Source organism: Neoarius graeffei, chromosome 26, assembly GCF_027579695.1.
Source record: "Neoarius graeffei isolate fNeoGra1 chromosome 26, fNeoGra1.pri, whole genome shotgun sequence".
In the NCBI taxonomy this organism is placed as follows: Eukaryota; Metazoa; Chordata; class Actinopteri; order Siluriformes; family Ariidae; genus Neoarius; species Neoarius graeffei.
Window position 1 is genome coordinate 52,851,566 of NC_083594.1, and position 27,159 is coordinate 52,878,724.

General features: G+C 41.5%; 1 protein-coding gene and 1 long non-coding RNA gene across 3 annotated transcripts in view; one reads left to right on the forward strand and one right to left on the reverse strand.

Moving 5' to 3' along the window:
• The window catches only part of itpr1b (inositol 1,4,5-trisphosphate receptor, type 1b), a 167,953-nt gene that overhangs the window by 128,784 nt on the left and 12,010 nt on the right, over nt 1-27,159 (forward strand). Inside the window, 8 exon segments of the mRNA XM_060910776.1 lie at nt 2,880-3,002; nt 11,138-11,313; nt 16,408-16,572; nt 16,729-16,918; nt 18,307-18,402; nt 19,073-19,206; nt 21,089-21,254; nt 22,328-22,488. Coding sequence (XP_060766759.1) covers nt 2,880-3,002; nt 11,138-11,313; nt 16,408-16,572; nt 16,729-16,918; nt 18,307-18,402; nt 19,073-19,206; nt 21,089-21,254; nt 22,328-22,488 — 1,211 coding nt within the window.
• On the reverse strand, nt 14,557-26,771 carry LOC132874532 (uncharacterized). 2 transcript variants are annotated; one of them, XR_009651678.1, is made up of 4 exons: nt 26,693-26,771; nt 17,852-18,481; nt 17,592-17,682; nt 14,557-16,569 (listed from the first exon to the last, which is right to left on the reverse strand). It is a non-coding gene; the product is annotated as an uncharacterized LOC132874532 (long non-coding RNA). The 2 variants fall into 2 exon arrangements; XR_009651677.1 differs by lacking the exon at nt 26,693-26,771 and having other exon boundaries at nt 17,852-20,426.

Below are 27,159 nucleotides of genomic sequence, written 5' to 3' on the forward strand. Positions count from 1 at the left end.
AAATATTCGTTTCCGTTCCATAAAGATGAAACAGAAAATTGTGAATGAGAAAAATCACCTTTTTTTCCATTTATTTCACCAAGATGACAGTAAATGTGAGCTAACCAGATGGTTAACATGAGTCATGCATAAATCTTGGAGTTGCAGGGCAAGACCCATGAATGAATACGTCTGCATACTGAGCGCCTACGAACTAATTAAAAACCAGACAGAATTGGTGTTATCAGAAATAAAAATTTCACTAACGTCTTGCTAACTTTATTTATTATTTTTCATGTTCCTCTGTCCCATTGAAAACTAACTCGAGGTCAAAATCGTGGTTGCCACAGAGCTTGAAAGAGGTTTCAGTTAAAATGGGTCCATGGATGAGATTCATGATCGTCCAGAGACTCTGGTTGTTATGTCCTGAATGTCGTTCCTGTTTTTTATTCTTTGAAAATAAATCTGACCTTGATGGTTAATTAATGCAATTTCACAAGTACCACATGACCACCAAGGTGTTTACAGATTCAAGACATTGAACAAATTGTTCTTTTTTTTTTTTTTTTCTCCACAGATATGGTTTGTATGGAGTGCTAACTGAATATAAAGTTCAGTAGATTGAGTTAAGTTTAAATAGGCTGTGCTCCAAGGTCAGCGGTTCGAATGTGCTTCGCAAGTTCATTTGAGTGGCTCTGAATAGAGAAGCCATGGAGGCTTCTATTTAATTGGATGTTCTGTCAGTCCTTTATCAGTGGCTTGTACAACCCCGATTCCAAAAAAGTTGGGACAAAGTACAAATTGTAAATAAAAACGAAATGCGATACTTTACAAATCTCAAAAACTGATATTGTGTTCACAATAGAACATAGACAACATATCAAATGTCGAAAGTGAGACATTTTGAAATTTCATGCCAAATATTGGCTCATTTGAAATTTCATGACAGCAACACATCTCAAAAAAGTTGGGACAGGGGCAATAAGAGGCTGGAAAAGTTAAAGGTACAAAAAAGGAACAGCTGGAGGACCAAATTGCAACTCATTAGGTCAATTGGCAATAGGTCATTAACATGACTGGGTATAAAAAGAGCATCTTGGAGTGGCAGCGGCTCACAGAAGTAAAGATGGGAAGAGGATCACCAATCCCCCTAATTCTGCACCGACAAATAGTGGAGCAATATCAGAAAGGAGTTCGACAGTGTAAAATTGCAAAGAGTTTGAACATATCATCATCTACAGTGCATAATATCATCAAAAGATTCAGAGAATCTGGAAGAATCTCTGTGCGTAAGGGTCAAGGCTGGAAAACCATACTGGGTGCCCGTGATCTTCGGGCCCTTAGACGGCACTGCGTCACATACAGGCATGCTTCTGTATTGGAAATCACAAAATGGGCTCAGGAATATTTCCAGAGAACATTATCTGTGAACACAATTCACCGTGCCATCCGCCGTTGCCAGCTAAAACTCTATAGTTCAAAGAAGAAGCCGTATCTAAACATGATCCAGAAGCGCAGACGTCTTCTCTGGGCCAAGGCTCATTTAAAATGGACTGTGGCAAAGTGGAAAACTGTTCTGTGGTCAGACGAATCAAAATTTGAAGTTCTTTATGGAAATCAGGGACGCCGTGTCATTCGGACTAAAGAGGAGAAGGACGACCCAAGTTGTTATCAGCGCTCAGTTCAGAAGCCTGCACCTCTGATGGTATGGGGTTGCATTAGTGTGTGTGACATGGGCAGCTTACACATGTGGAAAGACACCATCAGTGCTGAAAGGTATATCCAGGTTCTAGAGCAACATATGCTCCCATCCAGACGACGTCTCTTTCAGGGAAGACCTTGCATTTTCCAACATGACAATGCCAAACCACATACTGCATCAATTACAGCATCATGGCTGCGTAGAAGAAGGGTCCGGGTACTGAACTGGCCAGCCTGCAGTCCAGATCTTTCACCCATAGAAAACATTTGGCGCATCATAAAACGGAAGATACGACAAAAAAGACCTGAGACAGTTGAGCAACTAGAATCCTACATTAGACAAGAATGGGTTAACATTCCTATCCCTAAACTTGAGCAACTTGTCTCCTCAGTCCCCAGACGTTTACAGACTGTTGTAAAGAGAAAAGGGGATGTCTCACAGTGGGAAACATGGCCTTGTCCCAACTTTTTTGAGATGTGTTGTTGTCATGAAATTTAAAATCACCTAATTTTTCTCTTTAAATGATACATTTTCTCAGTTTAAACATTTGATGTGTCATCTATGCTCTATTCTGAATAAAATATGGAATTTTGAAACTTCCACATCATTGCATTCCGTTTTTATTTACAATTTGTACTTTGTCCCAACTTTTTTGGAATCGGGGTTGTAATTTTTAATGACCAGATTCAATTCTGTTCATGTGTGTTTTGTTTTTCCTGGTGGAAATAGGACATTCAGGGCATTTAGAACATGTGCTCCTGTTAAATTAGCCTCAGCCGTGCTAATGGGACTCCGCAGTCTCCAAAACAAAATTGATACAGAGCGAATGAAGGAATCAATCACTGACAACGACAATAGGACAGGGAGTCTGGCAAAACAGGCGCTGGAATTATGTCCGTCCAGTAACCGTCACAGAATAAGTGCCAGTCTTTACACCAGACTTCCACCTGAGATTGTTTTCGGACTTTCAGATGCCTGCGTACAGTACAAGCTTGCTCAATCTGTAGAATGCATTCTGCAAAACAAGTCAACAAGCAAGCTGCATCATCTATGTTGTATTTGTTTGCATGAGTGCTATGCTTTTGTGTTTTGTCCATAAATTTAATAAGCGTCTACATGAAGATGGTCATGTGTGGATAAGTTTTGTTAGCGAGTGTGTATGCTCTCTCTCTCTCCTCCCCTCCCCTGTCCTCTTTAGCTCAGCCCATTCTGTACTGGTGCTCAAGAAACATGTCCTTCTGGAGCAGCATCTCCTTCAACCTGGCCGTCCTCATGAACCTGCTCGTGGCCTTCTTCTACCCGCTAGAGGGGGTCCGCAGAGGTGAGACACACTCGTACGCATAGAGAAGTAAAGACCTGTTGCTGGCCATGAGTAATTGAACAGTGTTGGTTTTAATTGAAATGTGTAAAAAGAGAGAGATGATTCAAATAAATTTCACCTCCTTATTAATTCTATATGAAATATGATGAGATTTAGAGCTGTTTTGATGTGACGGTCTGGTGATGTATTGACAAGTTGATTTAATCGAGAAAAGTTTTTTTTCTTTAACAAGTCGAAAGCCACATCTTCATGAGAATTGACCGACATAAAGGCCTGGTCTCCTTCACTGAGACTGACACACAGAGGCCACGCCTCCTGTCCTGTGATTGGGAGACATCGAGACCACACCACCTTCATTTGGACTGACTGTTAAAGATGCCACACCTCCTTCACTGGGACTGACCGTTACAGATGCCACACACAGACAGATGTGCATGTGTGACTGATAATAAGCCACTCAGTCTCTTGACTAGATCGTTGATGAGAAGCCCTGCAGACCTCAAGCTCCCGAAAAGACTGTAAAAGATCACCGGTCTATTTATCACAGAGACACAAGAAAAAGAAGGAAGCTAACAACATGAAACACCAAATAGTCATTAATACCTAATAAACACATGCCGTACACGCCCAGCAAATGTGACGGTTGAATGAAAAGGCAAAGTTACTGAGCCAATAAAACCAAATAAAAAACAGGAATAGAAATATTTCCCCTCAGTTCTGGCCAAATTCTCACGCCTGTGTGTGCTGGGTTCACACATTAAATAGACAGCTGAAGGTGTTTTATAAGGGTAAGTTGGTGTAAACCTATCATCATGTATTATCATGCAACACGCTCGCTGTGCAAAAGGTGAAACGCGGATGGGAAGAACCTGACCGCATTTTCTCAGGCTGTAATCTGTAGCCTCACAAATCCAGGGCAAAGCTGTGACCCGATTCCGCCTCTGGACGCAGTTCTCATGCCACTTGCCACAAAAACTGTTATTATTCTTTGGTTTATCAAGCCGTGTAACATAATAGTGTTTTGGACTCGGACTGTGTACCTTTCCTTCCCCCGCACACCTCTCTCTCTCTCTCTCTCTCTCTCTCTCTCTCTCTCTCTCTCTCAGTAAATACTGAAGCAGAAGTTGAAGTGCCTGATTAACACTGTAACTGCCCCACCTGGTCTATGTGTTGAGAAACATCATCAGAAATGCAGAAAAGTCCCCCCCCCCCCCCCCCCCCCCCCCCAGTTTATTTTCAAAAGTAAACCCAATGGAACAAATCTGCATTTCTGAGTGTTCATAAGTTTTTGACCTGCTCCCTGACAGCACTGATGAAAATGCGTCCAAAAACCTGTCCACATAGAGCCATGTCCTTCTCAGCAGCACACCTGGTGCCCATGTGAACAAGAACAAAAATAACGTAAATTTGGTGTTTTCTCAGACTTTCTATCAGACTTCTGCTTTGCATTTCTGTAGAAAATGGTTCCTTTGTGTCAACATGTTCTGCAAGAGCATTTCTGAGAAACTTTCGACTCGCATGATAAACAAGTTTTGAGATTTGTTCCCTTCAGAAAAGGGCATTTACCCAATGTTCATGAGATGCAGACAGTGTTGTGGCTGCTTTGTGGTTTTTTTTATTTCATTTTGCCTGTTCCTTTTATATCTTCAGTTTGGTAAGCTATCCTCCTTTTAAATGTCCTTTTTAAATCTAAAACGAACAAGCAAAAAACCAAGTACCTTGTCTGTTGGTGTGTTTTAGATCTCCCCTTGAGGTACCAAAGGAATGTCTACGTTACCTGGAGATGTTTAGAAAGCAGACCCGTGTTCACAAGCGTTTCACAAGAAATCAGTAACTTGAGAAAATGCATCATTTTAGACTGCATTTACAGTGGGGCAAAAAAGTATTTAGTCAGTCACCAATTGTGCAAGTTCTCCCACTTAAAAAGATGAGAGAGGCCTGTAATTTTCATCATAGGTACACTTCAACTATGAGAGACAGAATGGGGGGAAAGAATCCAGGAAATCACATTGTAGGATTTTTAATGAATTAATTGGTAAATTCCTCTGTAAAATAAGTATTTGGTCACCTACAAACAAGCAAGATTTTTGGCTCTCACAGACCTGTAACAACTTCTTTAAGAGGCTCCTCTGTCCTCCACTCGTTACCTGTATTAATGGCACCTGTTTGAACTCGTTATCAGTATAAAAGACACCTGTCCACAACCTCAAACAGTCACACTCCAAACTCCACTATGGCCAAGACCGAAGAGCTGTCAAAGGACACCAGAAACAAAATTGTAGACCTGCACCAGGCTGGGAAGACTGAATCTGCAATAGGTAAGCAGCTTGCTGTGAAGAAATCAACTGTGGGAGCAATTATTAGAAAATGGAAGACATACAAGACCACTGATAATCTCTCTCGATCTGGGGCTCCACGCAAGATCTCACCCCGTGGGGTCAAAATGATCACAAGAATGGTGAGCAAAAATCCCAGAACCACACGGGGGGACCTAGTGAATGACCTGCAGAGAGCTGGGACCAAAGTAGCAAAGGCTACCATCAGTAACACACTACGCCGCCAGGGACTCAAATCCTGCAGTGCCAGACGTGTCCCCCTGCTTAAGCCAGTACATGTCCAGGCCCGTCTGAAGTTTGCTAGAGAGCATTTGGATGATCCAGAAGAGGATTGGGAGAATGTCATATGGTCAGATGAAACCAAAATAGAACTTTTTGGTAAAAACTCAACTTGTCGTGTTTGGAGGAGAAAGAATGCTGAGTTGCATCCAAAGAACACCATACCTACTGTGAAGCATGGGGGTGGAAACATCATGCTTTGGGGCTGTTTTTCTGCAAAGGGACCAGGACGACTGATCCGTGTAAAGGAAAGAATGAATGGGGCCATGTATCGTGAGATTTTGAGTGAAAACCTCCTTCCATCAGCAAGGGCATTGAAGATGAAACGTGGCTGGGTCTTTCAGCATGACAATGATCCCAAACACACCACCCGGGCAACGAAGGAGTGGCTTCGTAAGAAGCATTTCAAGGTCCTGGAGTGGCCTAGCCAGTCTCCAGATCTCAACCCCATAGAAAATCTTTGGAGGGAGTTGAAAGTCCGTGTTGCCCAGCGACAGCCCCAAAACATCACTGCCCTAGAGGAGATCTGCATGGAGGAATGGGCCAAAATACCAGCAACAGTGTGTGAAAACCTTGTGAAGACTTACAGAAAATGTTTGACCTCTGTCATTGCCAACAAAGGGTATATAACACAGTATTGAGATGAACTTTTGTTATTGACCAAATACTTATTTTCCACCATAATTTGCAAATAAATTCTTTTAAAAATGAGACACTGTGATTTTCTGGATTTTTTTTTTCTCATTTTGTCTCTCATAGTTGAAGTGTACCTATGATGAAAATTACAGGCCTCTCTCATCTTTTTAAGTGGGAGAACTTGCACAATTGGTGACTGACTAAATACTTTTTTGCCCCACTGTACTGTCATGTTATATAAAATGGTCATGATAAACAGCCATTGTTTTTCTCTCTCTCTCTCTCTGTCTGTAGACTAGATATGGATTAATTTTAACAAAAAAAAATTCTCCTCCCATTTTTCCATTACCTAGCAAATTTAGCAAATATATACAGGAGCAACAATATATGAAAATAACTCAAACATGAATAAAGAAACCACAATAATAAACTTCAAAATGCTGTTGTGACATTAGTATACTTCTTGCGTCTGTTTATCAGATAACACACGTGTGCACACAGATTTCCTGCTGATAGTCCCATGTCTGATCCATGATGGTGTAATCCTGTGTGCACAGTGTGCTTTTTGTCGGTTCTACTGATAGTTGCGTCACACCGCAATCTGATTAAGTCTTTATAAAACCCCAAATCGGAAAAGGTTGGGACAGTCTGAAAGTGCAAATAAAAAAAGAAAGCAGTGATCTCTAAATGTACTTTTACTTGTGTTTCATTGCAGACAGAATGAACCCAAGATATTCCATGTTTTGTTGGTCAACTGTATTTTGTTCATATACATCCATTCCTTTGTTTCAGGCCTGCAGTACATTCCAAAAAAATGTTGGGGCGGGGCAATTTAGGGCGAGTAATGAGGTAAAACAATTAAATAATGATATGAATTTGAAACAGGTGATGTCAACAGGTGACTGCAATCATGATTTAGTGCAAAATCAGTATCCAGGAAAGGCCTAGTCTTTGAGGAGTAAAGATGGGCCGAGGATCTCCAGTTTGTCAGCAAATGTGTGAGAAAATTATTGAAATGTTTTTTAAAAACAATGTTTCTCAAAGAAAGATAAGAAGGGATTTGGATATTTCACCCTTTGTGGTGCGTGATATCATGAAACGATTCAAGGAATCTGGAGGAATTTCGGTGTGTAAAGGGCTCAAGCCTAATCTGAACCCCCGTGATCTCCGATCCCTCACTGCATCAAGAACCATCATTCATCTATAGCTGATCGAACCACATGGGCTCGGGATTACTTTGGCAAACCTTTGTCAAGCTACAGTACGGCGTTGCATCCACAAACACCAGTTAAAACTTTTACTGTGCAAAAAGGAAACCTTGTGTTAATTGTGCCTAGAAGCACCGTCGACTTCTCTGGGCTCGGAGGTGTCTGTGACGGACCGTCACACAGTGGAAATGTCTGCAGTCAGACGAATCAGAATTCCAGGACTTTTTTTGGAAGAAATGGTTAAAGATTATTTACAAATCCATTGTTTTTAGTTTTCATTTCAATTTCAACATACTGTACCGTCCCAACTTTTTCTGATTTGGGGTTGTAATTTAACTTCTTTTTTTTGTGTGTGTGCGCATTGAGACACTTGACCCTCATACCTTCTTTATGTTAAAAACACACACACACACACACACACACAGAGAGAGAGAGTAAAAGATTGCGTTCAGTCAGTGCTTTATCCTAGACATGGTCGTGGTAAGGTTTAATGTTGCTTTCGTAAATATAATTTTAAAAAATGTCTTTGTTTGTCCAAACAGCGTCCGCGTTCCTCAGGGACCGTGTTTGATTACATATATTTAGATATAGTGCTGAAACATGTGATTTCCGATCCCAACCGCATCGTTTATTCAAAGAAACCCGTTTCCATCAGTCTTTTTCACATCTAGTTTTAGGTCAATGTTTCCATCTCAACCAAGCGTAAAAACTTTTTTTGCCATATATAGACGTTTTCTTTAAATTTCGACTCTGGTCCCCCTCCTAATTTTCAAATTTTGCATAAGAGTGAGTGGTCTGTAGACTCTTCTGGAAAAACTCTTTTCTTGCTCTGTTTTTACTTCGGTGTTGTTCTAAAAAATTTTTATCTTTCTTTTTAGCCCCTCTTTATCTTTGGTTGTTTTCTCTCTCACTCGGTTTCTCTCGGTGTGTGTGTGTGAGAGAGAGAGAGAGAGATGAGTCCTGCCATTGTTGCAGTTGCAGTGTTAAAGTGAAAAGCCGCGCTTTGAGAGCTAATAAACTGTGTATTGTTCAGGCCTGGGTCAGGCAGTGAGCTCTCTTTTGTTAAAGCTTTCTCATCGACTCGAGCCTTTCAGCCATGTTGCCTTTTACATGGGGATTCTGTCGCCAAAATTCTTCACACAGCCAAGAGCAAGCCAGTCGCCACCACTCGCTGATTCAGTTCAGGTCACCATGAGCAACACATGAAAGAGCAAAAGCAGATCCAACAAGGACGGACTGACTGACTGACTGACTGACTGACTGCCTTTTTCAAAATGATCCAGTAAAAGTTTAATGCATATAAAAACAGGTTGGGTTGTAATATATGGTGCTGGTGTATCTGTATCTTCTTCACTGAGGCTCGTTGTCATTTTAACAAGCTGTCGGCAGCTTGAACATGAACAACCTTTACGAGGTAAAAGGGAAGTGGTGAGGTTTTGGGTTTCTACACTCATTCTGTTGATCAATTGGTCACACCTTTTTTTTTTTTTTTTTTCCTCCACACCAAATTGTTGCATCTCTGCTCAGTGCAATTCAAAATGACAAAAGCAAGCTTAGGTATTAACAGCAATCACAACGCCTTGTAGGTTTTCTGCTTTGATCCTCCTTTTCTTTCATCGCTGTTCTCTTTAGGTTTTCCATCTCGATTTTAGCGCAGCCCAGTCAGCATTCTTCAAGCACATGCTCTTCTCACTGATTTCACTTTGTTTTTATCCTGCACAGTGTTTCACACTGTGTGTATGAAAGTAAGCAGTCGTGTGTTTGTGTCTGGACAACACAAAGGCTTGGCTAAACCTGAGGTCTTTGAGTGTCCCAAATATTCCAACCCCTGGAGCGAATCTTCCCTCAGTTCCCTGTATTTATTATCGTTGCCTCTTATTTTGCTCGTCTCTTCTCCGGTTCTGCCCTCACCTCTCCCTTCTCTCCACACCTCCTCACTAGGATTTAGGTCAGTGTGTGCTGGCCCAGGACTGAACAGTAGCCCCCAAACACATGCACATAAACAAGCACAAAGACATGTTTCAACAACTATGACCCTTCTCTCTCTCTCTCATACACACACACACACACACACACACACACAGTGTGTGTACACACAGTAGTCCAAGAGATACCTAACACACACACAACTTGCACCTTCTCCACTGTGTGAGTTTAAGGCATTTTGGATAAACGTTCAGGGACTTTATGACTTAGTGCAGCATTTGTAATTCAGGAGGTGAGAGAAAGTGAGCAGGGCCTATCCTTCGCTGACCCACCATCAGGCACTGCTGTGAGTGTGAGAGAGAGAGAGAGAGGGAGAATGTGGTCAGACAGATGAATGGATGTAGGCAGGCAGGGAACTGGTGACGTGTGGCTCTGGCTGTGCTGCTGGCTGCGGGCCCTATGGGCTGGAGCTCCTCTCCTTTCTCAGACCGACGCTCATGCATCTTTCAGCAGACGATTGCTATTTTTAGCGCCCTGCATTATGTAACCAGCACCTGTCATTTGATCTCTGCGTGAGGGAGGGAGGGAGAGAGAGAAAGAGAAGGGGATGGAAGGAGTTAGGAGCTTAAATGCTGCTTCTATGTAGATCCCACAAATCCAGCTCACCCTCTTCCTCCCACATGGTGACACACACACACACACACACATACTTGCACGTGGTTGGCCCTGATAGGTGTGTGTGTGGTAGTTCAGGGCAGGTCCTGGAAGCCAGGTACAGAGACTCGCACTAAAGCTTCAGATGAATGTCACACTTTGTGGTTTATGTAATCAGGCTTTCACTCCCTTGTCTTTTTATCACCTCGTCCTTTCCTTAGGGGGATAGAATGTGCCAGAGCATGTTCAGCAGGTGAATCCACTGCGTCTGTACTTCTGCCCAACTTGGGTGTGTTTGTGTGTAAATACAGGTCTCTCTCGCTTTTTTTTTTTTTTTGCCCTGCTCTGTGAGACACTTGGCGTTCCTAGGAATAGACTTTGCTCTCGTCATGTGCTAATCGTTTCTATTGTTTTATTTTCCGTAAATACATTTCAGCTGAGTGACTCATGGTTTGGGTAAACGCAGATTAGGATGCCTGGGAACAGGAAAAGTAGAAGACTACTGTGGCGACTTGGGTCAGGATAGTTGAGGAAAAAATGCTTTGCAGTGGAAACTTTCTTTTTGTCTTGTTTTCTCAGTTCAAAATCTTTTTAAGCCCAATAAACAATCATTTCAATTTTTTTTTTGGTACACGTGCTCCAATTTCGGTCACTTATGTCACTGAAAAACCAGTGTGACAATATTTGACAGCTCAGGTGACGGATGACATTCACTTCTGTGACAGTAACACACAGCAATGTATTTAAATGAGATTTTCTACATTTTATGCAAATCAAACCAACCAGCTCCAGTAAATTCTGACATCCTTCCAATTCTGTACTCCTCTGTTTAGTCCCCGTGTTTAGTGCAGAAAACTGAAAGAAATGCTGTGGTTTTATTATGATAAATACAAAATAAACCAAAACGGTTCACATCTACAAGCAGTGACAGTAGTAGCTGGTAAATATCCACATACGGTACTTCTTGTTTGTGAGTGTAAAAAGCAGAGTTTTCTACGACACATGAACATGATGTCTGCTTTCGATTCAGCTGTTCAGAGTCTAAAGTTCTGTGTGTGTGTGTGTGTGTGTGTGTGTGTGTGTGTCCATCTTTCAGGAACTCTCGAGCCTCATCTGTCGGCATTGTTGTGGGCAGCTATGTTGGTGTCTCTTGCCATCGTGATTGTGCTGCCACAGCCTCACGGGATCCGAGCGCTAATTGCGTCCACCATCCTGCGACTCATCTTCTCTGTGGGCCTTGAACCCACGCTCTTCCTGCTCGGGGCGTTCAATGTGAGTGTCTGTGTGATTATAGGTGTGTTTGGAACTTTAAGGATTTTTTTTGTGTGTGTGTGTGTGTGAAGGTAACCTCTGCATTCTGTGTGTGCACTCTGTCGAGCTGAGGTGTGGAGTGCGTCACTGGACTCTTCCTCCCTGCCCTCACACCCTTCTGCTAAAACACATCCTGGCTAGTGAAAAGGCCATCAGTGTTCTCCTGCAGTCCACACATAGAAACACACACGTTTTAAAGTCAGCACAAACACAAGTGTATTCCTGTGGTGGCACTGTTCCTTGGTTCTTTGCCATGCCACCCCTGTAAACACCATTTAACCACATCTGCTCTGTTTGTTCTCCAGTTCCAGAGCTTTCTGTTCCATTGTAAAAGGAAGATGAATATAATTTTGACTGTTCCTTTCATCCACTTTCCTCCCCCCATCTCCACCCAACTGCACTCAGGTCACTCACTGGCCATAATGCACACACCACACATGTTCCATTTGCATGTCACAAAATAACTCTTAATAAAAGAGAGGTTTTTTTAAAAATCACTTTTTAATCAAAAATACAAAAAAAAAAAAATCAAGGCACACAAAATCCAAACCTGAACAAGAAATGTTTTTGACATTTTCCCTTGTTTTTGTTACCCTGAATTTCATTTGGCAATGGTGGTTCTTCATGAGTTTGTTTTCGGGGCTCATTTGGGGTTTTGCTTTCGTGCTTGAAAATTTTGAAAGTTTACTGGAGAGGGAAGGGGTTGACTGGATATAGTGTGGCAGACCAAACCTTTTTTTTGTTGTTGTTTTTTGGGGTTTTTTTGCATTATAGGGAGGGGAAAAATAGGAAGATGAAGGGAAAAAAGCAACAAAAAAAACTTGTGTTTCACAAGTACTAGATGAAATTTTCACCAATATTTATTTTTACGAATTATCCCAGCACATTATTTAAAGGTTAGAGGGCCCCTTTGACCCTTTGCTCCAGGCCTTGCACCAGCAAAAAAAAAAAAGTAGAAAAGGCTATTCAAGATTCAAAGATTTTTTTTGTCAATTCACTTTATATCCAGAACATACCGGAGAATCGAAATGTCGTTTCTCTCTCACGTTACTTGTAAAAACAGATTTTTAAAAATTATATTCAGAAAAAGTGTGTGTTTTTTATATACACAAACAACCCCAATTCCAAAAAAATTGGGACACTGTGTAAAACATAAATAAAAACAAAATGTTATGATTTGCAAATCATGGAAACCCGATATTTCATTGGAAATAGTACAAAGACAACATATCAGATGTTGTAACTGAGAAATTTTATTGTTTTTGGAAAAATATATGCTCATTTTGAATTTGATGTCAGCAGCACGTTTCAGAAAAGTTGGGACGGGCAACAAAAGACTGAAAAAGTTGTGTAATGCTTAAAAAAATCCTAATTTGTTTAATTGGCAACAGGTCAGTAACATGATTGGGTATAAAAAGAGCATCCCAGAGAGGTGGAGTCTCTCAGAAATAAACATGGGGAGGGGTTCATCGCTCCGTGAAATACTGTGTGGGCAAACAGCACAACTATTTTAAGAATAACATTTCCTCAGTGTAAAACTGCAAAGAATTTGGGGATCAGATCATCTATGGTACATAATATAGTTAAAAGATTCAGAGAATCTGGAGAAATCTCCGTATGCAAGAGACAAGGCTAAAAACTGACATTGGGTGCCTGTGATCTTCAGGCCCTCAGGAGACACTACGTTAAAAGCAGACACATGTCTGTCATGGAAATCACTGTATGGGCTCAGGAACATTTCAGAAAACCATTGTCTGTGAAAACAGTTCATCACTGCATCCACAAATGCAAGTTAAAACCAGATATAAACAATATCCAGAAACACCGCCACCTTTTCTGGGCCCGAGCTCTTTTACGATGGACTGAGACAAAGTGGAAAACTGTCCTGAGGTCTAACGAATCAAAAGTGGAAATTCTTTTTAGAAATCATGGACACCACGTCCTCTGGGCTAAAGAGAAGAGGGACCATCTGACTTGTTATCAGTGGACAGTTCAAAAGCCAGCATCTGTGATGCTTTGAGGGTGCATTAGTGCACAAGTTCAGTTAAAAAAATTGAAACGTAGCGATTTTCTATGCTATGGAAAGTCCGCACTATAATGACAGCCGTACTAACACCTTCTGCACGCTTCAGCAGCGCATTGATATCTGAGCTCCGTATCAATGCGCTGCCGAAGCGTGCAGAAGGTGTTAGTACGGCTGTCATTATAGTGCGGACTTTCAATAGCATAGAAAATCGCTACGTTTCAATTTGTGTAACTGAACTTGTTTCATATCACTGGTCATATAAACCTATGTAAACAGGAAAAACGCGGAAGAGTTTGGTCGCATCTAACTACAGCCCCAAAAAATACCGTTGGCCATACTGAGCCTAGCTACATTGCTAACAGGAGTGACAGTGCGTCGGACTGCGTCTGACTAACTGGGAGGTCGCGCAAAGCTCGGATAGGTATGGAGCAGCTCGTCTCAATTCAGGTAAGAGCATATTTCATTATGGAAATACGGTGGACTGTTCCTTTAAGCTGGTAAATAATATATTTATTGTTTTCTTTACCAAATTCTAACAGAAAACGAGAGCGCCCGAAAGGGAAAACCGAGGCGAGCCGCCATTTTTGAATCCTCTTTCACGGCTGTAATGCAAATTGCTTCCTCCTCGGTATACAAGTGCACTTCCATGGCAGGAAAAAAAAAACTACATTTTGCCGCCTATGTAGTCCCCTATTTATACAAATAGGAGTCATTCAAGATTCAGCCATGTTTTTGCTCTGCGTTAGCAAGTTAGAGGTTTTTAGCTTTCTCCTGAAATGTTTTCTTTTATTTCATCTTCCTCAGGGTAGTAAAACTCGCTTTTGCTGTGAACACTGTCATTATCGCCATCCATGATGTAAAATTAATGCTATTCTCCTGAGAAATGCTGGCAAAAATTTATAAGATTTTTGATAATAAATAAATAAATCTTATTTTTAAAAAAAGATAAATGTTGCCAAAAAATGCTACCATTTTTTTTTTTTTTTTTTGTCGTGAACGAGCGAATCGCCAGAGGTCCGTAACTGAGGTCCATACTGTAGGATACGGACCCGCTCGCCAGCCAATCAGAGCGCAGGATTTGATGGAAACCGCACCGCGAAAAAAAAAATATATATTTATAAAATGTAGATAATATAGGTAAAAATACACTCTAAAATCAAACACTACAAAACAGCATCGTGCAAATGCAGTACGATGTCTGTAACGGAGAAGGTGCTTTCAAGAGCAGCTTATGAGGTGAATATGAAGAGTAGTGCAAATGAGCAATAGCAGCAGATCCAGCAGTAATGCAAATGACTGTAGTGTGATGTGCAAATGGTTGAGAGAGAGTTTCTTGTGTGAATGAATGTGTTACAGACCAGGGGTAGGGGGTAGGTCGCGGACAGAGTTCAGCATCCTGACAGCCTGGTGGATGAAGCTATTCAGTAATCTTAGTAAGCTATGACCAAAAAAAAAAAAAAGTTGTTGGATGAATGCTGCCTTCACGTGCTCTCATAATTCTGGTAAATACGAGTTTGCAACTTGCACATGAGCGTCTCGTAATTTCAAATGAGAACTTGGGAAATAATTCTGATCCCCAAGTTGGGATGACCTTCAACCTTTCAACAAGACTGAGTAGAGGACAGTTTCAATCGTGGATGGTATGTAATTATATGGTGACAACTGTTAAGTGTTGCTTGTGTACATGATCTGACCTGTGGACATGACATGACATAAAGTGAGAAGGAAACTTGCATCAATTATTTTTCGTTTTATATAAAAGCAAGAGGTCAAACCAGAGTGAATATTGGTGTGGCTTTTCAACAGTGGCGACAATCTGATTTGATTGTTTTTTTTGGGGGGGGTGGATTTTATTCATTGAATGATGACACACTGCTCTCTCTCTCTCGTGGACTCATCCTTCAGCAGTAATCGGGTAGTGCGCGTTCATGTGTTTTTGGAGGAGTGGCTTTGGAAGGAGGGCTGAAGACAGGAGGTGGGGTTTTTGTTTGGAAACTTTCAAACTCAAGCTTACTCTTGCTGTTTCTCCAAAATCACCTACTCTGCCTTTAATCTTTAAAACTGTAAAATGCTCGCTTTTACAGTTTCATTTTATTTTCTCCTTTTCATTTTTAAAATTAACACTGAAATTGATGTAAAAAAAAAAAAATAGAGAATACACATATATTTTGACGATGTTGCATAAATAATTGAATTTTTTTTTTTTTTAAATAAAGAAACACTACTGTTTTGCTGGCAGCTTATTAGCAAACCTGTGTATTGATGCATGCCGTGTATTGTAGAAATGAGTCATAATGTCACATTTTTGTGAGAATATCTGCCCAAGTGAGCAGGCATCTCAAAGAACTCACTATGAATTGCTCTTATCTTTTGATAATGATGTGTACAGTTCATTCTTCGCATCCATGTGGTGGCTGTATTGGGTTTATGTAATGGGTTTATGGATCTTCATAATAAATTATGCTGTTTCAGAGTTGTTGGTTTTTTTGACAATTTCATGAAAAAAAAATGTTGCCACCCGCATCTCAGCCCTAAATCAGTGGCTGGCTTCTCTAACTATCCCCCTCCCCTCCAAACTCTTTAGTGTAACTGATCCTGTAGCGAAAGTGATTTAAGCAGTGCAGTTAATGACCAGCTGCAGTGAGGTGGAATATAAACAGTTTAGTCTGGAAGGTTGTGGGTTTCCCCCCCTGGTTATTTGCTTGTCACAGCTTAATATATGCTGGTCTTACACTGTAGTACATATTGTATTTGTCTGCACGTTACTAAAACTCACTATAAATTTCTAACTCACAACACAGTAATGCATGTTATATTAGTAACTGGGGTGTAATGAAAACAGCTTTTTTTCACGCTAAAGGTATTGTATGAAATGTTATCTGATCCCTGCAGCCTTTCTTAGATGATAATTTAAAGCCTTTACCTACATTTTTAGAAGACACAGGATCATATAATTTGTTTACTTTAAATAAATTGTCTGGTTTTTGCTCACTGTCCACTTTTTTTTTGTGCGCGTGTGCTTATCGAAGGTGTGCAATAAGGTGATCTTCCTGATGAGTTTTGTGGGAAATCGAGGGACGTTCACACGAGGTTATAAGGCCATGATCATGGATGTGGAGTTCCTGTACCACCTCCTCTACCTCATCATTTGCATCCTAGGGGTCTTTGTTCATGTCTTCTTCTACAGCCTGCTGGTAAAGTCAAAACACACACACACAGAGACAGAGCATTCCAAGGACATGAAAGCAAACAATTGTATACACAAATATATGCACAGTCTTTTTTTCTAACACATTTTACACACACACACAGAGCTCACTTTCTCTGAGCACATCGTTTTTTCTCTCCAGCTGTTCGATCTGATCTACCGGGAGGAAACTCTGCTGAATGTGATAAAGAGTGTGACAAGGAACGGGCGCTCGATTGTGCTCACCGCTGTACTCGCGCTTATCCTTGTCTATCTGTTCTCCATCGTCGGCTACATCATCTTCAAGGACGATTTCATTCTGAATGTCGACCGAATCCCTAATAAAACACTCGGTATGGACAGCAAGGACAAAAAAATATGCTTGCAATAGACCCCTTCGCATGTTTGTAAACAAACCGAGCGTTGCCAGGATGCGCGCGCAGCCTGGACCCAGAAACAATGGCACTGCCCATAGACCGGCATTACGAGCTGTCAGATTATGTAAAACAATTGTCGTTACAAGATCGAGAATGCTACATAAATAAGTTAACTCTAACAAGTGGACATCGCCTACCGGATCCGCATTTAATTCAAGAGTGGACGGACGATGTTAGTAAGTTCCCTGGTATACAATGGCCAGATATATACTCGTACCTTATTGACAAGGCTTCAGTGTACACCCACGAAAAACTTCGTGCCTACAAGTCTTTAGACGCATATGATTATGTGCGGGCATGTACAACTTGATTAACAATGGGACATTCATATTCATTTTGTTTTAATCAAATTATGCCAGTGATGTGATGGCAATGTGGCTTTAGCTACAACAGCAAATACCAACACTAAACAGCAATTTGCAGGAGGTAATGGCATGAAAGGAATGATAGTGTAAAGAGTGCAGCTAAGAGAAATCAGAGCTGCGTAAAAAGCGAGAGGCAGAGAGCAGAAATGAAACTGAACGGGGCGGGAGCTAGGTTAGAGCAGTCAACGTAAGATGGCATTTAGAGTGAGGGTGCACAATTTTACCTTTCCATCCTTGCTTTAAAATTGTGATTTTCGGCATCCACAAATAATGATGGCACAAAATCTGGACTGCTTGAGTCAAGCGAGACCTCTCCTACAAACAAAATTGCATGCAAAGCTAAGTTAACATGCTAACAATATTCATTACATTGTGTAACTATGACCCAGCTATCAGACAAACGTTACCAAAGTATTTTGCTACATCAATAAACGAAGACTAGAAAGAATAAAAAAGAAAGATTTAATAAATAGCCTGATCTTACCTGTGATGAAGTGGGCGCTGCAAACCCACGCATTTTTGATGGTGCTTTCATCCCAGTCTACACGTTTGATGGCTTGTAGCCATAGACGTCGGCGATTTTTTTGGAATGGGTGAGATCCTGCTGGAATTCTGTACATTTTAACCCCATCACTGCTACGATTCTGACACCCGACAACACAACAACTAGGCATTTCTGAGTCTTTTTTGGGTCCAGGCTGCGCGCGCAATTTCCGCTTACGTATGAATGACGTTTACTGCGAAGGGGTCTATATGCTTTCTAATATAAGATTGATCCATTTACTTTGAGAAGTTTCTCTCTTACTTTAAAAAAAAAAAAAAAATTGATGAAGGCTATTTGGGCACCAACTCGCATGATCTGCATGTGTATTTTGTTGACTGAAGATGGCTTGTTTCAGCGTACTTCATTAATCCTTCACGGTTTCTCCAACTGAACAGAGCAAACCGCCACGATGATGAGTGAGTTCCTATCCGGTGGGGTTTGTCAGAAAGAAGGCGGCGGAGAGAACTGTTCAGTCGAGGCCACAGTGGAATGTAAGTGCACTCACTTCACAAGATGTATTCGTGAACTCATTCAGGCGTATTCCACAAACAGTGTCTTGGAAGACAGGAGCTGTCGGAGATGAGGGGTCAAAGGTTAATTGTGCTGCAGAATATTAGGACTTGAGGCATGACATTTAATGAGCAGGTTATCGGATTAAAATTGAGCTGGCTCCATAAATCAGGCCAATACGTCTCAGGCGTATTGTGTGTGATCATGTGGTCTGATTCGTGTGAACCGGTGCTGCACCACGTGGATCTCACGTGAGCGTCTTCTCAAGCCTAATTAGATTTATTCTAATTGCCTCCTTTTTTTTTTTTTTGGACATTTCTCTTAACACCTAAGCTGCCAGACCTACTGAAACCCTGCCTTGAAAATGTAAATAAACATGTTGTATCCAAATAATACCTAAGGCACTAAAAAGGTTGTTCATTAGTTGTGGAAGCAGGTCATAATCACAAGTTTGTGTCACTGTTTCAGAATAGAAGTAACGATTTTTTCCCACAGTGTGCCTTTATAGAACGGAAGGGTGATCGTGGCTCATGGTGTGTTTATGTGCATGTGTCTATTAGGAACGCATGAGTGTGTTGCACGTGTAAGACCACTTGGTATGCATGTGTTTTCACATGTCACATACATACATGTGTGTGTTTTTTGCCCTAGCTGTGGCAGCAGTGGTGGTGGAGGATAAGGAGCGAACGTGCGACTCTTTACTCATGTGCATCGTGACCGTACTCAGCCACGGCCTCCGTAGTGGCGGTGGAGTCGGGGACGTGTTACGAAAACCTTCTAAAGAGGTCCAGTAGAACAAACACACAGAATTTCCCAGCTAATCACACCAGTACACTCACACCACTGACACATCCATTATCTCATAACCACGTCACTTTAACGAATATTATCCACCTTTGTCTTTTAAACGTCTTACATCACGAAACATGGTGGAAGGAGTATTACTCTGGATGTTCTCTAGTTTTCGTAATGGAGTACTTTTGGGAAATCGGGCTATTCTCCGGAGTTAATTCGCCGTGTTTTGTATTATAGAGATGATCGCCTACTACAGCGTCACTCATCATGTCAGACGAGAGCACTTAAACAAGCATTAAGTCGACACAGCTATCAAACAGGCTTTTATTTGTATGAGTGCGAGTAAATGTTTTTGTTTTTCAACACAGACTTTTGTAAGTAGCATTGTAAAAGACGGGCTGCTAAATGCTGTCACTGGAAATAAGGTGTTAATGGACTTGCTCTGAGGTTATTATTGTAAATCTAATCAAATTATTCAGCCTGTTTTTCAATGTTTTTACTAATTTCAGGTTTTACATTGCCTTATTCTATTGGCAGATAATTTTGCTCTTTGCTCGAAATAAATGCTTCATGTTTGCCTCTTATCTTGCTTGATATTAACAAAAATGTTGAAGTGCATTTAATTATCTTGGATTTGACAGGAAATACTTGATGATACATTCAACAATGTTAGACATTTTCACTTGCCAAGAAGTCATTTATTAATCCCCCGCTGGCCGAAAGGTCCGAAGGTGGATGTCGTCGTGGCGATGTTTGCTCGTCCGTCCTGGGAAGGGTACTCGCCTTCTGAAATCAACTCCTCTCACAATTTTTGGAGGAATTTCACGGAACTTGACAAGATTCTTTCTTATATGTCGGTAATACACATATTGCAATTTCATTCAATTCAGTCGCGTTTTACCACAGTTATGGCCCTTGATTACCAAACTTGTGCTTGGACAATTTCATGAGGGAGTATTAAGCACTTATAGCATAGATATAGTTGCTAGCGGGGAATATTGTGCTCTCAGAGCACTCTTGTTTAAAATGAATTGAGACTGGAGTTTATCGTTAACCCCTTGGCTGCCACCCATAATTATTTGTAATGTGTCGGGCATATAGGACAAAAATAGGTCAAAATTGGGATATTTTGATAATCTTTCTCTAACTTGTTCAGAACTTTATATTTTTAATAGTTGTATAGAAAAATCACAAAAAACACTGTTGTAGAGTAAAAATAACTTTAGTAATCAAAAACAACTTCTTCAAAACCATCCAAAAAAAAACCAAGACAACGGGTCACGTCAATGAGAATCTGTCCATAAACATGAATTACTAGTACTTGAAAACACAATGTACACCAAGGGTCCATGTATTCCAAGTCACTGGGTACCATTTTTATGATGGTCTTTGGTATGACCTGACCGTGAATAGAACTTGCGATCTCCCGATTGAGAGGCGGACACGCTAACCACTAGGTCAACTCGTGGTAATGTGCCATGTAAGGTACAGAAAAGGAGGTGTTTATGACTAGTAGCGTACGTCATAAGGCACAGCGGTAAAAGATTTCATGACGTACGTGACTTGTCCAAGGGCACTGAAGGGGTTAAGGTCTTTGTCTGTGTTGGGAACAAAGATGGGAACGTTTTAGCCTTTAGTGATTCAAAAAGTGTGTGTGTGTGTGTATAAATAATGTTTTTTGTTTGTTTATTTGTTTGTTTTTAATTCAATGGATGTTGCACTTGTTCACAGTGTTAATACTTTGTTCCTGTGTGCTGTGAACTGCTTTCTCACGAAGCTAAATTCATAAACAAGTCCGAATGGTGCTACCGGGTCGTTTAAATGACTGACATCACTTTATCACCTCTCCTCTCTCCACTTTCTTATTTCCAGGAGCCGCTGTTTGCAGCCAGGGTGATCTACGACCTGCTCTTCTTCTTCATGGTCATCATCATCGTCCTAAACCTGATCTTTGGTGTCATTATCGACACCTTTGCTGATCTAAGAAGTGAAAAGCAGAAGAAAGAGGAGGTCCTCAAGACCACTTGCTTCATCTGTGGTGAGCTGACACGTGTGCAGGGCTCTGTTTATTGATGAAGCGTTAATTAAAAAAAAAAAAAAAAAGTTGTAACATGTGACCGCTTACAGTATGAAATGATGCACTGGAAGGCCGGGTGAACTCGTACACGTGGAAGCACTTCTTGAGAATTTCTTGTGATTTTGTGTGTACGTGATGCAATATTTCATCTCCATGACATGCTTTAGGAAGTCTTTATTCAACAGCTCGCCCAACTGTCAGGCACAGAACGAGCTGTTTTCACTCACATTGTAAACATCGAGATGCTCCTTTCTTCCCAGAAGGTTTAGTCATGGCTGCTAGTGTGGAGGAGTGTCTTTTTTCTCTCTCTCTCTCTCTCACACACACACACACACACACACACACACACACACACACAGATTTTCACAGCCTTCATCATGAAAGGGGGAGATGGGGGGGGGGGGTAATAACTTGCCCAAAAGCATGAATCATGAGTGCTGTTACTGAAACTACTAACATGACGACAGAAATACTTCCTGTTGTATTTATCACCATTTTTATACACTTTAGTTCCATGGTGTGTGTGGGTTTTTTTTCTTTTTCTTTTTTTCCCCCAAATACAGTTTTCTGATGATGCAACCTCACTCCACATTTATGATTTAGCTGAAAAATACCCTTTTGTAACTGTCACAAGACCCATCACCTCTACTTACTTGTGACACATGCACGCACGCACGCACACACCATAAGACACACTTGTATGTCAATGACTTACTTCCCCTCACAGGAGTGAGGAACTGAAGGAATACTGAAAGTGGAATAATGGAACAATTGTCCAACTCCTCATCTGGGGGTGTGAGAGGGGGTGGAAACACATGGGTTTTTGTTTGTTTGGGTTTTTTTTTTTTTTTGTAATGTCATGACTTGATCAAGAACCTTTAACCTAGGGCGTCTCTGGTTCACTAGGATCACTGGTTTTGATCAAGTTTGTGAACTTGATATTGTATACGAGTTATATCTTCCTGCTGTCATTCTAATGTGTGTCCCTGATTAAAGCATCCATAAAACTCCATAAAATGTGTGTGCACCGACAGGCTTGGAGAGGGACAAGTTTGACAACAAGACAGTAACGTTTGAGGAGCACATCAAGGTGGAGCACAACATGTGGCATTACCTGTTCTTCATTGTGCTGATTAAAGTGAAGGACTCGACCGAGTACACGGGACCTGAGAGCTATGTTGCCGAGATGATCAGGGTAAGAGTGAGATTTATGAATGATGAAAGCCTGCACGACAAAGTTTAACAAGTGTTGCCAGGCAAAACAAACCTCACCCGGTAGCACTTGTGATGAATATGAAGGGAGCTATCATGAAAAAAAAGGTACCTTTTGGATACACGTGGCTACTGCTTATAAATAAAATTTTCTTATACCATGTCCATACAGTAACTAGGGCGTTACGGTGGTGTAGTGGTTAGCACTGTCGCCTCACAGCAAGAAGGTTCTGGGTTCGAGCCAAGCAGCCAGCGAGGGCCTTTCTGTGTGGAGTTTGCATGTTCTCCCCCTGTCTGCGTGGGTTTCCTCCACAGTCCAAAGACATGCAGTTAGGTTAACGTGGGGCGGCCTTGGGCTGAGGTGCCCTTGAGCGAGGTACCGAACCCCTAACTGCTCCCTGGGCGCTGTAGTGTGGCTGCCCGCTGCTCTGGGTGTGTGCGCGCGCGTGTTCACTGCTTCATATGGGTTAAATGCAGAGGATGAATCTCACTGTGCTTGAAGTGTGCATGTGACAAATAAAGGTTTCTTCTTCTAAACTATAGCATATATATTTACTCTATGAAGCAGTAGCCACAAAAATGAAGTGAAATCCAAAAATGAACAATTTAAAAATCACAGACGTAAAATATACCAAGTGTCTGTACTTTATATTATTCTACTTCTTACAGTTTTCAAAACTGAAACCTCCGAACCGAGGCTGACATACACGCGCTGTCACCATGACTGAAACTCTTATTTCCTGGAAATGGGCCGATGCTAGAGCTCAGTGGAACGCACTTTCCCTCTAATAAGGATAAATATGTCCGAAAGCCATTTCTTTAGTCTGTTTATTTCGGATGGTGAACCGAATTGTATACACTCACCGGCCAGTTTAATCAGAACATGTGTATGTGCATGCGCAATGTGTGATCGTTACACTCTTACGTTCTTACAGCACGATGACGTAGTGGCTAACGCCTCTATATGAGGCAGTAGCCACAACAAAAACGATTTTGACCTTTTTGGTGACCTTGACCGAATGACCCTCAAAATGTTGGAGGTTCTATATGAGACCAATGCCCATCTATCCTGAAAGCTTCATGAAGATTGGTCCAGCCGTTTTCCCGTAATATCGTTAACAAAGAAACCCGACCGAAAACAATAGCTCGCCCCGCTTACTCTGTCGCGGGCGAGGTAATTGTCCTCAACAACCTTGCATTTGATTTGTCAGTACGACAGATTGTGGTGCATTGTCATTCTTTCAGGGAGTAAGCCTGTGAGAATGAGGGCGGAGTGAGAGAAGGTGGCGCATGCCTTTAACATCCCGTAAATCAATCATCGAATCATGATCTGGAAACTTTTACAAACATACTTGCACTCACATGCAGCTCAGAAGCTTTGCACCATTTGCAGCAGCTTTAGATCAGTTCTCCGGTTCGCTGGAATACATGTCTGTAATGTGACGCATTTGAAATGACAACAAAGCCTTTGACAGTAAAAACAGAATCAAAGCCCACTCAGACACATTCATTTAGAGACTTCCAGAAACTCTGCCGCTTTGCACAGACATAGCTGTTTTTTTTTTTTTTTCTGACTGTAAATCTGATCAGGTTTCTTTCCTGTGTGGCGTCTCAGAATAGTTAAAGCATTGATTAGTATATTTAAGACAAGTTTGATAATTCCTCTGAAATTTTACTCCTGGAAGCTTTCACAAGATCCGTTGAAGACAAACAAACCTGTTGTATCTGATGGAAGTTTGTGGCTACCCAAAAACGTTGCTTTTAACTCACAAACCATTGATCAGGGCTTATGAGGGGGTATACAGTAGATGATCCAGTACAAGTGTAAAAGCCTCAAAAACACTACAGTTCTGAATCACTGGAATGAAAGAACCCACGGAAGTCAGGGGCCGCTGTTCCTTAGAGGGAGTGGGCTACTTTAGCTGGGTAGTTTCCACGACATTCCGTGCAGTAAATCCGTTCTCTGACCCCGTGTCAGCCCGCTCGGTTATGTAACGAGCTAAAAGAACTCGTGTTTTTTGCCCTAAATCTGAGCTCTATTACCCAATCTGTCTGTCTGCATTAACACTCGGAGCAGTCTTGGCAGGGGCTGGGAATGTGTTAATCCTTGAGAGAAGCCATCTAATGATTGAACACGCAGATTTTACTTCAGGAGAACGGCCAGAGGAGCAAGAGTTGGCCATGATTGCAGCTAAGCTGTGTGGGAATGTCTCTGTCTTCTGGTGTGTGTGTGTGTGTGTGTGTGTATGTGCACGCTCTGCTCCAAGAAGTAATGACCTCCTTTGAATAGTATTGCCTCAACTTCTCTGTAAACCCCCACCACCATCACCCCCACCACCACCAAATAAAACAACCTCAATGAAATATTCATTGAATTCCACTCTGACACAACAGCTCCTGGAAAGCATTTACCCCCACCCCCCACCCCCCCACCCCCACCCCAAAAAAAAAAAGGAGGGGGGGAGGAGAGTGCCTTAAAGGGGTACCTGTGCTCAGTTTTATCAGACACCCTCAACGGTTCACTTGGAAGCATCAGACATGCAGCACTAAAGTTATAGAGTGCGGTGTGGAGTTTTATAGGAAAAGTGTGTAGGAAAGCCCCTACTTTTACACGCGGTTTCTCTCTTGACGCAGTCATTGCACTGTTTGGTTGGTGACACAGTTTCTGATCCGCTGGGCACTGGCCCAGTTCCTGAGCAGTCTTATGAGGAAGCACCTGCCCTGAAGATTAGCTGGCCTTCACTTCACTTGACACACGTGTGTGCGCTCGCTCTCTCTCTCTGCATGTATGCACACACATATTTTCAAAGACCAAAATGCTTCAACAGATTCATTAATCAATCAGTTCCTTGTAACTACTACTCCATTTATGAATGTTTCATGTGCAGGGTCGCTGTAAACTATCCAAGGAAACGGCACTGCATGATGAGCAGCACTTGTAAACAACACTGCTGGAATCCCTAAATTAATTTGCTGTAATCCACGAGATGTTTCTCAAGGAACAGGATGGGTTGGGTGGAACTTATTGAGCAGTACACTGTGTGTTGTGTGCATAGAATAATTCAAGTAAATTGACCAGCTGGGAAACCAAGTAGTGTATGACGTACGTGGCCTCTTCATTGTTGTTTTAAAGCCAGAGTAAAAGTCAGACTTGCATCTACGTGCTCTGAAACGCATGCACGCGCGCACTCTCTCACTCACACACACACACACACACGTTCCTGTGGTGAGCATCGAACTGGTTTTCAGCTTTCGCTTCTGAGTGTGAAAGGAGAGATGAACAAAGTGATAAAATAGTGGGCTTACTTATCGTTTGGCCACATGACCGCCAAAATTGCTTGTAACGTCACTGGAAGAGAGCTTCTGGTAAATTGTGTTGTCGTCGTTATGAGGAGCTCGACTGACGTCTGCAGCCTTTGCTTGAGCCAGTGCTGTAGCACAAGTGTTTGGATAATCGTGGTGTTGTTTGGGCCATCAGAGGACAGGCGATGAATAATGGAACCATTCTTGTACAGTAAATGTGAACCTGGAAATCTATGATCCAGTTTCCTCTCCAGAATGCCGTAGATGACTCTCATGACACACAAATATTGCTGTATAGATGTGTGTAGGAAGGTTCAAAGGGGCTGATTTTGGGTCTGACGTTGTTGTCGCTGTTCAGACCGCAGCACGTCCTGTGTGTGTGTGTGTGTGTGTGTGTGTGTGTGTGTGTGTGTGGTATTAGTAATGAAATTCACACTTCCTTCATTTCCATTGAAGTAGCAGATGCAGTTTAATTTGTTGTGGCAAAGCGCGCTGTCTCTGTTGCATGAGCACGTATGCACACACACACGCACGTTTCCACTAAATTACTGACATGGCTGTTGGTTTGTAAACAAACTCCTTTAGGTGGAATTAACTAGATCAGTACACACAGCCTTATACACATTCTCACATTATAAATGGAATTACATAGCCCTTTGAGGGCCATTTGTTCATTTTAAAAAAATAAATAAATAAATCATCCGCCTCCACATTTCCAAGTTAGTAGCCCACTGAAAACGGATGTGGATTTGAGTAATCTCTATATTCACGTTTGGAGGGACTTTTTTTTTCTTCATAGAAATAGCCAGAGTTCTGTTTTCTGAAGAACTGAAAGTAGAGGAAGTGAGGATTGCATGTGTGAGTCATGAAGTATATTACTGTACCTTCTCCCTCAATGTCTCTACAGTGTCGTTGGCAGGGTTTTCACATGTTGGAACAGCAGCAGTCATGAAGGAACATCCTGCACAGAAAATGAACCCGTTAATAGCAATTTTATTTTATCGTTAACACTGTCGCTGTTAATGATGCACAAAGGAAGTACTCAGTTTGACAAATAAACCTACTAAAAAAATCAATCATAAATTAGAATATCAACAGTTAATCCATTTTCAAGTAAAAAACAAAAAAAAGTAACAAAAAAAAAAACAGTAATCTGATTGGTCAAAAGGTGTATATTAATTTCCTCTCGCAGCACGACTTGGACAGTAGTTCCTTACACTACCGTTCAAAAGTTTGGGGTCAGCCAGACAATTTAGTGTTTTCCATGAAAAGTCACACTTTTATTTACCACCATAAGTTGTAAAATGAATAGAAAATATAGTCAAGACATTTTTCTGGCCATTTTGAGCAT